Source organism: Thalassophryne amazonica, chromosome 2, assembly GCF_902500255.1.
Source record: "Thalassophryne amazonica chromosome 2, fThaAma1.1, whole genome shotgun sequence".
Taxonomy (NCBI): Eukaryota; Metazoa; Chordata; class Actinopteri; order Batrachoidiformes; family Batrachoididae; genus Thalassophryne; species Thalassophryne amazonica.
In genome coordinates this window covers 133,038,730-133,054,739 of record NC_047104.1, presented here as the reverse complement: position 1 = coordinate 133,054,739, position 16,010 = coordinate 133,038,730, and the positions used below count along the sequence as shown (strand labels likewise).

The following is a 16,010-nucleotide window of genomic DNA, read 5'->3' as shown; positions in this document are numbered from 1 at the left end:
AGTGCAGAAACTGGGGCCTGTACTATGAAGCGGGGTTACTGGCTTATCAGCGTAACTTCGGGAGTAAGTTGATGACTTGTGGAGTAACTAATTAGTGCTAATTAGAGCTACTGTTTAGTCACCAGCCTATAGCAGTCTGCCTCTTGGTAGGAGGGGTCTGGTTAGATTTAAAACTCCAGCTTTTGTGACTTCTTGATTATTCTTCTCTACAAGAGTCAAGACAGAAGTCAACCACCAGAGCAAGAATTTTAGCTGAGGAAGCTTCTGCGATTTGAAGCGAAACGTCCTCACGTCAAGCAACCCAGTCCAGTCGAAGATTCAAGCTTCTCTACAATACCCGGACAATATTCTCCATGAAAGATATAGATTCTCAGCCGAGGGAATTCGTTATCTTTGTCAGCTGATCGGGCCAGACGTCTATAACGTCACCCATTGTAGCAATGCCCTGACGATCGAGCAGATAATGTGCCCTGCACTTAGATATTTTGCCAGTGGACAATTTATGTATTCCATCGGTGATGCTGAACATCTGAGCAAGAATACTGTATGTCGTATGATTCGCAAGGTAGTACTTGCTCTATCTAAACTGTTGGATGCATTTGTCATTTTCCCTGGCCATTTATCCGCAATGCAAATCAAAGAAGGGTTTTATGCAATCGCGGGTAATTACTAATATCAAAATAGGTCTAATGCATGTCCATTAATTAGACGAAGTGGGGCTTATCAATAACAATTTCTCCTAAGTTTCCCAAGAGTAATAGGAGCCATTGATTGCACGCAAATCCCAATCAGTGCACCCCTGGGAGAGCATGAGGGCGATTATGTCAATCGCACATCTTTTCACAGTATCAATGTGCAGGTACAGCCGTTCTATTCGGCCTATTTCATATACCCATTATTGTGTAGTCCACTCTAAGCTCATCTTCTTTTCACTTATTTCAGCCACATAATGGTTGCTTTGGTTTGGGTGATTTTTCTAAACATTCTAATATACAATTACATATTTCACATTCTTTTTCTCCCCACATGGGGCTGTCCTGTTGGATAACCTTCATGCCAAAGTGATATATATGTAACTATGTTAACAGAATGACCATTAATGGCTTTCAATCCTTAGATAGGTAGCCTATTTAGGAAACATTAAATTAACCTAACATCTATTAGTAGGCCTATGTCCACTTCTGAATCGTGTTGCATTTGGGCGTAATTAATGAAAGAAGGTCATTATTTTACACATATCAGACATTCCACAGGTTAATCATCTGTAACAGATTTGGAGAACAATTGAATTGTACTTACGCATTTACCCAATCAGCAATACGTTGCCAACAAGCCTGTCTTGCTTTATTGGCAGACGATGTGTTCGATGTCCCCCTTAACGTTAATTTAAATTCCTCGTAGCTCCGCATAATAATCGTGCATTCTTTGGTAAAGTAAGGTGACCACGCCATCACTGAAAAATGATGACATGCGCTGCAACCTGCCCCTTTTATGTGAATGTGCACAAACTCCAATTAGGTTAACACAGGTTCAACAAATCAACATCTTAATCAGCGTCGTAGTACCGATCAACACCATTTGAGAACACCAGGTTTTGTCAACCCCGGTTTAAGAAGTTAACCCTGGGTTACATCTGAGTAAGTTAACCCCACTTCGTAGTACAGGCCCCTGGTATGGACCTACTGTTTGTTTATTACTTTGTTGTCTAACCTACACATACAAAATCTGATGCAATTCCTACTTCATTCACCCTATTTTGATGCATTTCCCCCAAAATTGAAGCTGAAAGTCTTCATTCAGAATTCACATTCATTATATGGATGCAACTTTAAGACATACAGGTCCCAGTACAAAATTTGCTCAATATTCCAATATTCATAGCTAGGGGTGGCGGGGGAAAGAAGAGGGGGAAAAAAAAAAAAAAAAAATCGGTTCACGTCCAAATCGCGATTCTTATTTATTAAGATTCTGAATCGATCCAAAATGTCCAAGAATCGATTTTTAATAAGCATTTTTTAAAACATTTTCTTGCTTACTCGCTGCGTGTACTGTCTGTCAGGCAACGGCCTCCTTACTACAGCGTCCCCGCGAGGGGAGGGTCCGGCGTGCTTCAAACATTCATGAGCTGCAACTTAGCATGGGGGACGAAGAGCTAATTCAGCCAGCACCATCTTTGCTGAAGGCAAATGTTTGGGCGCATTTTGGATATTATTTGCTGCATAAGAAGGAGCTTGACATAACTTATGCAGTGTGCAAAATCTGCAAAATGAAAATCAAGTACTTGGGAAACACTTCAAATCTGCAAGCCCACATGCTACGCCATCACCCGGAGCTAAAAGAAGCACAGCAGCGGTATCTGCCGACTACTGACCAGCGCTTCGCTAAACTGCCAGCCAACTCTGAACGAGCAAAGCAGATAAGTAAATTTATATCTTTAGAACCACTTGATTAACCTTGTAAAGCTCCATTTTCTTAAACATAAACATTTTTTTAAGTAATATAACTATTTCTCAGTTCTCTTTCAATCGAAAATCGATTCTGAATCGAATAGTCACCCCAAGAATCGGAATCAAATTGAATCGTGAGTTGTAAGATTCACATCCCTATTTATAGCACTGTATGTATGATGAGTACACATTCTCACTGTATATTCTTTTAGATATACCAAAGAATGTTCGATAATATGTAAGTTTTGTATATCTGTCATAGGTGTTTAGATAGACAGTTTATTAATCCCCTGGGGAAATTTGGGTATCTTGTAGCTCACAGGTACAAATAACATAAGAGATTAAAAAAAAAAAAAAACAGCAACCAAGCATTAAAAAGTTTTTAAAAAAATTAGCAAATGATGGTGATCAATCAATCAATCAATTTTTTTATATAGTGCCAAATCACAACAAACAGTTGCCCCAAGGCGCTTTATATTGTAAGGCAAGGCCATACAATAATTATGTAAAACCCCAACGGTCAAAACGACCCCCTGTGAGCAAGCACTTGGCTACAGTGGGAAGGAAATCTCCCTTTTAACAGGAAGAAACCTCCAGCAGAACCAGGCTCAGGGAGGGGCAGTCTTCTGCTGGGACTGGTTGGGGCTGAGGGAGAGAACCAGGAAAAAGACATGCTGTGGAGGGGAGTAGAGATCGATCACTAATGATTAAATGCAGAGTGGTGCATACAGAGCAAAAAGAGAAAGAAACAGTGCATCATGGGAACCCCCCAGCAGTTTACGTCTATAGCAGCATAACTAAGGGATGGTTCAGGGTCACCTGATCCAGCCCTAACTATAAGCTTTAGCAAAAAGGAAAGTTTTAAGCCTAATCTTAAAAGTAGAGAGGGTGTCTGTCTCCCTGATCTGAATTGGGAGCTGGTTCCACAGGAGAGGAGCCTGAAAGCTGAAGGCTCTGCCTCCCATTCTACTCTTACAAACCCTAGGAACTACAAGTAAGCCTGCAGTCTGAGAGCGAAGCGCTCTATTGGGGTGATATGGTACTACGAGGTCCCTAAGATAAGATGGGACCTGATTATTCAAAACCTTATAAGTAAGAAGAAGAATTTTAAATTCTATTCTAGAATTAACAGGAAGCCAATGAAGAGAGGCCAATATGGGTGAGATATGCTCTCTCCTTCTAGTCCCCGTCAGTACTCTAGCTGCAGCATTTTGAATTAACTGAAGGCTTTTTAGGGAACTTTTAGGACAACCTGATAATAATGAATTACAATAGTCCAGCCTAGAGGAAATAAATGCATGAATTAGTTTTTCAGCATCACTCTGAGACAAGACCTTTCTGATTTTAGAGATATTGCGTAAATGCAAAAAAGCAGTCCTACATATTTGTTTAATATGCGCTTTGAATGACATATCCTGATCAAAAATATAATGATAATGATGATAAAATATTACAAATATTAAAAATATGATAAAAGGCTAAAAAGGTAGTCAAAAAATAAATCAAGTAATAAACAACTAAAAAAAATAGGAGATCAGTCCATTGCACAGTGTCCATGTAAACATGCCTAAATTTTGATTTAGGTAAACAGCTTTTAAAGCTGAGTGGGTAAGCCATGTACGAGGTCTGTCCAAAAAGTATCAGACCTTTTTATTTTTTTCAAAAACCTTATGGATTTGAATCACGTGTGCTTGCATGAGCCAACCTTGAACCTTCGTGTGCATGCGTGAGTTTTTTCACGCCTGTCGGTTGCGTCATTCGCCTGTGAGTAGGCTTTGAGTGAGCACTGGTCCTCCCCCCCTCGTTGGATTTTCATTGCGAGGAAAATGTCTGAACGATTGGAGCAGCGCTGAATCAAATTTTTCCATAAACTGTGAGAGACAGCCAGGTGGAAACCATTCGGAAGATTCAAACGGCTTTCGGTGGCTTTTCAGTCGAGTGAGTATCCGAGGAATTGTGTAAGAGCTCTACATGTCACAACATGTCCTGTGAGACTTCCAACTTCCGCACGTCTTTCATTACAAAATCTCCTGTAACAGTGGAATGTGCCGAAAAAGTGCTGATGTCCACCTCTTCTGCAATTTCTCTGGTAGTCAGACGACGTCCCGGATCAACACAGCATTCACTTTGGAAATGATCTGGTCGTTTCAGCCTGTCGATGGCCGCTCGGAGCGCGGCGCACCCTCCGCCATTGTGCGCCGTCTTTAAACCGGTTGTAACACTCCTTAATCTGTGTGATGCCCATAGGATCGTCACCGAAAGCCGTCTGAATCTTCTGAATGGTTTCCACCTGGCTGCCTCTCACAGTTTCTGGAAAAATTTGATGCAGCAAAGCTCCAAATCGTTCCACCTCGCAATGAAAATCCAACGAGAGGGGAGGACCAGTGCTCACACAAAGCCTGCTCATAGGCTAATGATGCAACCGACGGGCGTGAAAAAAATCACGCATGCGCATGAAGGTTCAAGCTTGGCTCATGCAAGCACACGTGATTCAAATCCATAAGGTTTTTGAAAAAAATAAAAAGGTCTGATACTTTTTGGACAGACCTCGTATATCAGCATTAGCTGGATATTTTCTGCTTGTTTTGTTTGTGTGTCTCTTCTGATCAGATGTGCATGCAGCAACTATCCATTTACACAATTTGTTGAACAAGCAGTGGTGACCTTGGTGGTCACCAGACCTAAATGACAACCCATGTAACCTAAAAACCATACCTGCAAATAACAGCTATCATGCATGTGATGATCATTCTGTGCAAGAAGCCCAAACATGTCCACCAGTTGGGAGGCATGTACGTGGTATATAGCATCAGCAAAACAACGGTAATTTTTTTGTTGAGCTGTTCCATCGGAGTTGCTCATTTTATCCTCATTATATGCACTTTAATTTCAAGATGTTTAAGATGATAGCAATTATGCATTGTGTTAACCTGCCTCACTGTTTAACAAGGTGCAGGTAAGACATATTGTACCCGTTGTATTTAAGTGTGATTCTTGCTTTGCCAGTTACTTACTCTGCCATTCCCTGCTCCATGTTTAAATCTATTCCACCATCCAGCAGACTTCCATCTTCAGTAAACGCTGGCTTGGCCATGGCAGACATGGAGCGATAACTCCCAACATACACGGCCAGTGCGAACAGAAGCAACAGCTACAAGAAGACAAGAGGTTATCTGACAGACAGAAACCTTCCCCACCTGTGTTGTTTATTTGGAAATGACAACTGTGGAAACAGATTTCTAACCATCTGATCCAGAGTATCCGCCCCAATATGTTTCAATTTCAATTTATTTTCATTTATATAGCGCCAAATCACAACAGAGCTGCCTCAAAGCGCTTCACACAGGTAAGGTCTAACCTTACCAATCCCCAGAGCAAAAGTGGTAAGGAAAAACTCCCTCTGAGGAAGAAACCTCAAGCAGACCAGACTCAAAGGGGTGACCCTCTGCTTGGGCCATGCTACAAAACATAAATTACAGAACAATTCACGGACGAATATACAAGAAATGCTATTGGCGCACAGGACAGGAGGATCGCCAACACAAACACAACTCCCATCTCTGGATGGAGCTGCACCTTAAACAGAGAGAAAAAACAGAATCAGGCATCAGAAAGACAAGAAATACTGTATAATTTGTCAGCATTAAACAACAAGAAAAACAGAGAAATACTAAGGTGATCGCCGGCCACTAGCCCTAAACTTCACTAAAAGACCCAGAATTTAGGTAAAGTTGAGGCCGCGGCCCGCTCCAATTACTAATAAAATGAATTAAAAGAGTAAAAAGCGTAAAACAAAACTGTACCAGTATGCTAGCCATATGAAAGGGAAAATAAGTGCATCTTAAGTCTGGACTTGAAAGTCTCCACAGAATCTGACTGTTTTATTGACGCAGGGAGATCATTCCACAGAACAGGGGCACGATAAGAGAAAGCTCTGTGACCCGCAGACTTCTTATTAACCTTAGGGACACAAAGTAGTCCTGCACCCTGAGAACGTAAAACCCGGGCCGGTGCGTAAGGTTTAATTAGGTCAGCTAGGTAGGAGGGTGCCAGTCCATGAATAATTTTATAGGTTAGTAGCAGAACCTTAAATCTGATCTCACTGGGACAGGAAACCAGAGAAGGGATGCCAAAATGGGTGTAATGTGGTCGAAGTTTCTGCTTCGTGTCAAAAGTCTGGCTGCAGCATTTTGAACCAATTGGAGACCCCTAATGATAGACTGCAGTAAACCAGAAGATAGAACATTGCAGTAGTCCAATCTAGAAGAGATAAATGCATGGATCAGGGTCTCAGCATCAGCCATAGACAGGATAGGACGAATCTTCGCTATATTTCGCAGGTGGACGAAAGCAGTCCTATTAATATTTCTAATGTGGAGGCCAAAGGACAACGAAGGATCAAAAATTACCCCAAGGTTCCTCGCTTTGTCAGTGTGATGTATGACACACAAGCCGAGGCTGAGCATTAACTGGTCAAATTAATGCCGATGTCTCGCTGGACCAAGAAACATCATTTCAGTTTTATCTTATCAGAGTTTAAAAGTAGGAAGTTTCTAGACATCCAACTTCTCACTGCTGCAAGGCAATCTTCTAAGGATTTTATGTGAACGAGATTGCCAGCAGTTATTGGCATGTATAACTGAGTATCATCTGCATAGCAGTGAAAGGTAATCCCAAAACGCCGCAATATGTGCCCAAGGGGTGCTATATAAAGGGAGAAAAGCAGGGAGCCTAAGACAGACCCCTGTGGAACCCCAAATTTCATGTCACTAAGGTTAGAGGTAGTGTTACTGTACAAAACACAGTGAGAACGACTGGTCAAGTATGACGTCAGCCATGCAAGGCCATGCAAATATATATATATATATCTTTATTTTCAAGTGGCAGACAGTCTACTTATTAACTATACAACTAATAAAACAACTGTCTCAATAAGACTGTGACATGAAAAAATGTTGGGAATATGCATAGCCTCTGAAATACTAGACTAGCACTAAGAGCAAATCACACCTGTTCTTAGATATTAGCACTATATAGATGCCCTTTTTTCCATTTTATCTTTACTATTTTTTTTTTTTTTTGAAGCAGTAGTATGCAAAACTATTCAACAGATTTTCTTGAAACTTAGTGGCAGGGTTATGGGGCCATTATTGTAGCAAAAGTATTTGCAAATGCATATTTTGATCTGTGTATGTATACACAGATCCACAATAGCGTATAGCAATCTGTGTGTGCATATTTTGATCTGTGTGTGTATATCCGTGTGTCTGTGAAAATCGGGCCACTCGATTGGATGTGTTCTTAAACATGAATTTTGCTACAGTTCTGCCGCATTAGATTTGTAAATGCGTGCAGCGATTTGTGTGTGTGAAGACTTGTCTGTGTTCCTCCACCAGAGGGCGCAAGCGCCAATGAAGTTGCTCATCGCTGTCCTTTTAAGCCTGGCTGGTCCCTCGAAGAGATCAAAATACACATTTGTATTTATATTTTGATCTGGTGGAGGCGCACAGACAAGTCTCCACACACACACACACACACACACACACACACACACACACACACACACACACACACACACACACACACACACACACACACACACACACACACACCGCTGCACGGATTTACAGATATAACGCGGCAGAACTGTAGCAAAAGTCACATGTAAGAACACGTCCAATCGAGTGGCCCGATCTTCACAGACATGGATATACACGCACACACTGCTATACGCATTTGTGGATCTGTTTACACACACACACACACTGCTATACGCATTTGTGGATCTGTTTACACACACACACACACACTGCTATACGCATTTGTGGATCTGTTTACACACACACACACACACTGCTATACGCATTTGTGGATCTGTTTACACACACACACACACACTGCTATACGCATTTGTGGATCTGTTTACACACACACACACACACTGCTATACGCATTTGTGGATCTGTTTACACACACACACACACACACACACACACACACACACACACACACACACACACACGACAATACGTATTTGCAAATACATTTGCTACAATAATGGCCCCATACAGGGTGGCATATGGGCCAAGGATTTCCCTCACTTTACTTTAAAGGAGGGTGTCTTGGATAAACCCTCTAAAACTGATCTGCTTTACAAAAAAAAAAAAAATCTAAAATTAAAGCTATATTATCCAAATAAAACAAAAATACAAAACACAAAATAATGGTTGCATAAATATATTCATGATTTAATATGGAACATTCAAATCATTTTTTTCAGCGACTCTGCTTTAGATAATTCACAGATAAGCAAAACATCTTCAAATCACTGAACATGATTTTTTTTTTTTTTTTTTTTTTTTTTTTTTTTTTTTAAGAGTAGTCCAAAAACTACTCAAAAAAAAAATAAAAAAAAGATTTCTTTGTCAGACAGACAACCAAACAAAGGTGATTACAAATACCTACTTCTGAGTCAGCAGCAAAAATAATATCAGTTGTAAAAATTTAATGAACAAATCTTGAGTTTTCACCCAATATTCTTGTAAACACACTCACCCATGTCCAAAATGTAGATGAGCTGTAGAAAAACAAAAAATTTACAGCAGCATATATTGCCTGTGGAAAAAGAAAAACATATTGGAGATTGATATAAGTAAACCTTTTACAATGGAATTATTTTCAAATAGAACCTAGAACAACCAGACCATGGACTAAAATCTCAATGAAAGGTTGCAGTCCTGTCGTCGTAATGGCATTTATTCATTTCTTTTCACTTATATGACATACAACAAAAATGCTGGCAGGATTCTTACATTTGCTCCCAAGATGACTCTTGTGTAGAACTTTAGCGTCGCCTCATTTTCCTCATAGATCTGCTTCTTGCCCTTTGTGCCGACTTTACCTTTGGGCTGTTGGGACAATCAGCAATATCAGATCCACTCATACAAACTCAAACAAATACACATTTTTAACAGAGTAAGGGTATACCGCATTAGGAAACCAGCACCTTGACGGAGCACATCTGGCCGCCAAAGTTCAGTTCGTTTGACAAGTGTGAATGTTCTATGTGGTGCTTGGGCCAAACTGAAGACGTGGTCTTGGTCTTGAAGACTGTTTTGACGCCACCTAGCTGGTGGCAGAGCGACCATTTGTTGTCTCTTGCGACTGCACAATACCCACTCTGATTGAAAATGGCAAGTCGACACTTTGCCTCTGTCCCTCACTGTCTGTCGCAGATAATGTGACTGTAGATTTACTACCGATATCATTATTAGTGTTTGGACAATACAATCTTCAATTCGAGAACATTTGGGTGAAAAACAGGTCTAGTTTCATAACTTATTGCTAAGCATTAATTGTTGTCATCGAGTCAAGCTGTAAAATATCATCATCTATAAAAATATTTTCATGCGTGGAGCATAACTGATTGATGAACCCCTTACTGTACAATTTATTTGAATGGGACAGGCTTTATATGGGGAGGTGAGGCAAAGTACTTGTCACCACAGTTGCTTAATGATATTTTACAAGTCCAATGTCAGTAAAGCTTCCAGCCCCCTTTACATTCTGTAAAATAATCTGTAGAAATGACATCAGGTTATAGTCATCCAAAATGAACACATGCATCACCAATACTCTGTGGCAAAGATGTTTTCCACCATTTATCTCAAACATGGAGCTGTGTAAACAAGCATTTGGAAGATACACTGTGCATGTTTCAGTCACCTGCACTGGGACGTGTACAAGGTGCAATGCAATGAGCACAGCTCTGAGTACAGATACTAGAACCCGACCGATATGGATTTTTTGAGGCCGATGCCGATAACAATATCTGGATGAAAAAAATGCTGATAATCTATAAATCGGCTGATTTGTCGATAGCCGATAAATCAGCCAATATTGTTTTTTTTTTTTTTAAATGAATAAAATGTTCTTTTTTGGACCCTTAACAAAAAAGGTATGAGCTAAAAGCTGAAGCTTTGTCCTCATATTGATTAACTTTATAACAAAGAATTTTCAAGTTCAAAAAAATGCAAAAATGCAATTGGAGCAGTTAGGGGGCTATTGAAACGGGCCAACTAGTAAGATATCACTCCTGAAAATGATCTTTGCTTCACTTCACGTGAGGTAAATCTGCCCTAAGATTGGATTTTGGAAAACCATGTGACGGAGAACCAATTCCGATTGGACACTCACATTGCGCACGTCATCACACATCTTCCATGAGGAGTACCAAGATGGCCGACGGTGGATCAAAAGTCCGCGGAGTTAACTTTTCAGCAAAAAAAGTAAGTTTCTATCTCATATCATTAAAAAGTTATTTACAATTTAGTAAAGCTTGGTCCCAGCCGCAGTAATTCCCAGAACCCTTCCGGACAACCAGTGAATCTGAATGTTTCAACCTCTTAGCCAGTGGTGGGCACAGATAACCAAAAAATTAACTTCGATAACAAATAATCAGATAACTGAAAAGTTATCTTTGATAAAGATAAACCGATAAACCACCCAAAAATTTATCGTAAGTTACAGATAACCGATAAATTCCAGTACTGTCTCTGGTACATTTACAACTACTAACAAGCTGAATTTGAGTTTTAACACCATCATCGCTTTTGGAAGCATCAAAAGCGACAAAAGACCCAAACAATGAACCAGTACTTCTATGTTTGAACATGCTGCCCCGGCTGGAAGCTACACAGCTACAGCACAGAAGCAGAGCAGCCACAAAGCCAGCTCTCTACCCAATTACAATACTCCGGTCAGGCGGAGGTCTTGAAAAATAAAGTCATACTGACTTATGGTTTTGTGTGAATACTGATAGATTAACTCCATTAATGTCAATTCTGTCATTTGTAGATAGTTAAAATATAACATATATCTTTTAATGTTGAATAATGCACTAATTCTGAGGTTTTGTAACAAACAGACAGATCGCAAAGGATTCTGGGTAAAATGTGCCTCTTCTGCTAAACACTGATTGGTTCAGTCATTCATTATATAAACCAACACGTTAATGTGATGTGTGTTGTGTGTTGGTGTTTGCAGATAAATGTGCTTTTGTAAAATATTCCTTTTATTTGTAAAAAGAGGCATTTTGACGGAGCCGTGGAAGTGTAATCGCAAAATGTTTTGCATGTGGAGGCAATGTGCGCTCATTTTATTAGTGCTGTGCGCACGTTTTATGATGTTGTAAAACGTGCACTCAGTATTGTCTTGACATATAAATGTTGGCTTTACACTGTGCGAGTTTTGGCCCTTTTTCAGATGATTTTTCATTTGTGCGAGAATTTTTTGTACCGAGTTTCAGGTTAATCGCGCGTCCTGCATCGTGTATTGTACATGGAGTAACAAGCTGCGTTTAACATCTCACGACCACCTCCTGATCGCCGATCATATGGTCCAATGAAAATCAAACCTGTTTGATATTATTCTGTATCCTGCTGCTGAAGAGCTACAAGCGTCCAACGGCTCACACTGTGCATGTGCAAACACCACAGAGCTGTCTTGTAATGTTTTTTTTGTTGTTGTTTTGTTTTTAAACTTAATTTCTTTAATAAAAAATAAAAAAAGCCATTTGCAAATCCAAAAAGTTGATTTGACAACCATCTGATATAACTGGGGTCAAAATAAGTACAACACTGCCATCTACTGGTGCCCAGACGCATAGTACTTGGGGCGAATACTGCCATGAACACTACTGGCCAGTAGATGGCAGTAGAGGCCTTGAAAACTTGCCAAAACAAAAATCTAGATAAATTGTGTCTGCTACATTTAAGATGCGTGGAATTTAACAAACGCAAATACAATAATGTCTATAAACCCAGAGAATATATTCACGAGAGTTTTAGGCACTAGAGTTTAATGCTGCTGTCCGTGGAGCCTGAACAGAGTGTCTGAAATGCATGTGTCCTGTCGTGAACATACTGAGATTACTCTAGCCTACCCATAATGCACTGCTGGGCATAGCATGTCCACACTAAAACCTTAAAAATTAGCACATTACTTTAAAACTAAAACATATATCTGATATTTTCACTTTATAAAACTTCAGACATGACAGTAATTTTAAATAACTTGTCCAAAATTAGTTTGGTTAAAATTTGAACCATAAGTTAAAAATGTATGCCTCTGGATGACTTGGTGATATTGCCAGTGTATCAGTATGGTGTTACAGAAAATGTTTTTTTTTTTTGTGAACAGTTCTCCTTTGCCTGCAGAGGATAGAGTGGTTTCTTCTGAAAGCAGCTTTCTTCTGTTTGCAGAGAGTGGAACTACACATCTCTTAGGAAACTTTTAACAGGTAGGTCTCAACTGATTTTAAATTTCAAAAATGTTTGCCAGTGTTCAGCTTGTTTCAGTTTACTACGTTATCGGTCTAAAAGTTATCGGACGACAATTTATTGGAAGATAATTAGTCCGATAATGGTTTTTAAAGTTATCTAAAAAGATAATCCGATAATGAAAACATTATCTTTGATAATTATCTGTTATCGGATTATCGGAAGTGTGCCCACCACTGCTCTTAGCAGTAAACGAAAGTTTTTCGTGCTAGAAATAAGGTCAACACAAAGTGAGCTTAATAAAAAGTGTGACCGACGCAATGAAGCACATTTGACACATTACTACATAAACTGAGTTCATCAAACTGAGTTGAACTGAAACGGGAGAAATGTAGGGTGAATGTAATCGCAAAGTTATTACAAACAACATCCTTACAAACTTACTTGTATGCTTTTGTCAGCCGATCAGTGCAGTGTGACAGCGAACTACCGGGGCGGGTGATGAACACATTTAAGCAGGGGTGTAAGCAGCACTCAGTTGAATGGAGTCAGAGCTCCATCTACTGGACAAACAGTGCAAGGACATTTTACATTGCCGACACAAACATTATTTCAGTAACTGTTCTGTTTATGAGAAATTATCGGCGTTCTATCGGCAAAATTTCAGCCGATAGTGAGTACTTTGAAAAGCGCTTATATTGGCCGGCCGATATATCGGTTGGGCTCTAACAGATACATTAAACCCAAAATCAGTGGGATGGGAAACATTTTTGTGCTTATATGAGAGGTGTTCAAAACAGGTGCTCTGCTTTGGGTACACAGAGCGCATGCTGCAGAAGCCTAGTAATTTTTTTTTTTGGGTGACAATGTTGTATCACACCTGCTTATTGAGTAGCCACTCCCATTTCTGTTACGCTTTCCTTTTGCATGCAAATCGGCCATAAACATTACATTACTCTGCCATCCAGTATAAAATGAATCTCATCCAAATATGGCAAATCTCAAAAGTACACACTCTCTCTCTCTCTCTCGCTCTCTCTCAATAAATAAATAAATAAATAGTCACACTGTGATGACATGAACTTGCTCTGGCCCCACTCCTCCACTGACTTGCAGGGGAGTAGGGAAAATCGTGCTCAGGCACAGTAAAAAGCTTCAATGAAAGGGTGCAAGGGTACAAGGATTCAGTCCTTGAGCCGTTCCCGTTTCTGTTGTATATCAGTGATATAGGTTTGGTTTCCAAGTCTGTAAGATGTATTTTGTTTGCTGATGATGTGACTGTGTTTGGTAGTGGGGATCATTTGTGACAGCTCCTGGACATGATGGAGAGGGAAGTGCAAAAATTTAAATACTGGTTTGATTCAAATAAATTATCGCTTCATTTGGGTAAAACAAAATGTATTGTATTCGGAAATAAGCCCAGGAACGTAAGTAGACACCTATTATTGAATGATGCTGAATTGAAATAGTAACCGAAACCAAGTTTCTTGGAGTGTTTAATCGATGATAAATTAAGTTGGAAAACTCATAAATTACATTAAACCCAAAATGTCAAAAGTTACTGCAATTCTATATAAAGCACAATACGTCCTCTCCCATCATTCATTGGTTATGATGTATCATTCATTGCTTGTCCTATATATGACTTACTGCATTGAGGTTTGGAGAAACACATAAAACAAACACAAACCCAATATTTCTGTTACAAAAGAAAGCTCTAAGAGTTATAAGTAAAAAACCATATCGTGAGCCAACAAACCCACTGTCTGCTTGCTTACACATTTTGAAATTTTGGGACTTGGCTGATTATTTTATGATACAGACCATGTATAAAGTTAAACTCTTGCCTCAGCATGTCCAGGAACTGTATAAATGAGGGAGTCCTCTGTTATCACCTGAGATGAACATTAGTATTTGACAGCCTAAAGATTCAAACTACTGTAAAAAGTCACTGCATCTCCGTAAAAGGTGTTAAAATCTGTAATAACTGTTCTGATAGTATTAAATTATCTGGTACTTTGGCTGGCTTGAAAAGACTTTATAAAAACAATATAATTTCTCATTATAGTATGATAAATTAGGTTAACTGACTTACTGTTCTTATATTTTTCTGTATGTTATACTGCTGTGTGTTCTGCTGTGTTCAGATATTTTCTTTGACTCAATCTATATTGTCTCTGCTTGTCTTTCTTGCCTTTTTTTATTTTTTGGTATTTGTTGTATGGGTGTACATATATGTGTATATAGCAACTGCCGCACAAAACTGGGAAATTGTTTGCATTTTTCTTTGTTTTTGTTTTATTTTGTATTATGAGAGATTCTTTTGTTAAGTATGTGTGTGTGAAGAATAAAATTTATTCATTCATAGATAATTTCTCTGTGATTCTGGGAGTGATGAGAGAATGGTTTCATCAGCCAAGTTCTGAGAGCAAATCTGTCATCGGCTATGAAATGATATGGCACAGGCTTATTTTATATAGCGTGGCGGCAAATTCGTGCAAGTGTCATGGTGCCTTTACTTACCCAAGTCAGTTCAGTTCTTATAATAATATTTTTTTTTAAAAAAAAAAAGGTTGATGTTTCAGATGTGAAGTGGGACACATTTCATAAGCAATTCTTGTTGCTGGAAATATTACATGAATTTTACTCATCTTCTAAACCCTGACCTGTGCAGATGTAAGCTCGAAACAATACAATCATATAACCAGACGGTCATCTTTGTGGGTCTGGATCTAAAGGGTGTGGAGCTTCTGCCCACACCCTTTTGGTCACACTGGTTCACTGTTAAATTGTCCTATTCATGCGTTTTTTGCTATTGTTGAGTCTGTGCACCGAGTAAATAAATTCATTCATTCAAAGACATTTAGTTTTTATTTCCCGCCCAGTCCAATCACATATGAATACAAAGTGTTTCATTTCAAATATAATTAACAGCTTCAAAATTGCCACTAAGCTATCATATACTTCAGAAAAAGCCTAGTTTATAATAAACTGTTCACGTTGATAAGAGTACATTGTATTTATTTGTCACGTCGCTACTGTTAGCACAGATTCTTACACAGGCTCGACAAAAGTCCAGCTGTGTCACTCACCGCCATTCGCTATCCGGCTCTCTTCTGCTTATCCGTCTCACATAGAGCCTAAAACACCACAGCCAGTCGATCTAAATGACGGTGTAAAAAAAAATAAATAAAATAAAATAAACTAATAAACGCTGCCGCACTGCGATTAACACATCAGCATTTGGATCTTTATTTCCGGCGCAACAAAATGTCATCAATAC

At 39.3% G+C, this 16,010-nt stretch overlaps 1 protein-coding gene across 1 annotated transcript in view; it reads right to left on the bottom strand.

The window, feature by feature from the left end:
• tmem208 (transmembrane protein 208) overlaps nucleotides 1–16,010 on the bottom strand; it is a 19,421-nt gene extending 3,411 nt beyond the window's left edge. The window contains exons 1-4 of the mRNA XM_034193768.1: nucleotides 15,820–16,010; nucleotides 9,260–9,355; nucleotides 9,003–9,062; nucleotides 5,462–5,598 (exon numbers count right to left, since the gene is read on the bottom strand). Coding sequence (XP_034049659.1) covers nucleotides 5,462–5,598; nucleotides 9,003–9,062; nucleotides 9,260–9,355; nucleotides 15,820–15,825 — 299 coding nt within the window. The 5' untranslated portion in view covers nucleotides 15,826–16,010. The remainder of the gene's footprint in view (nucleotides 1–5,461; nucleotides 5,599–9,002; nucleotides 9,063–9,259; nucleotides 9,356–15,819) is intronic.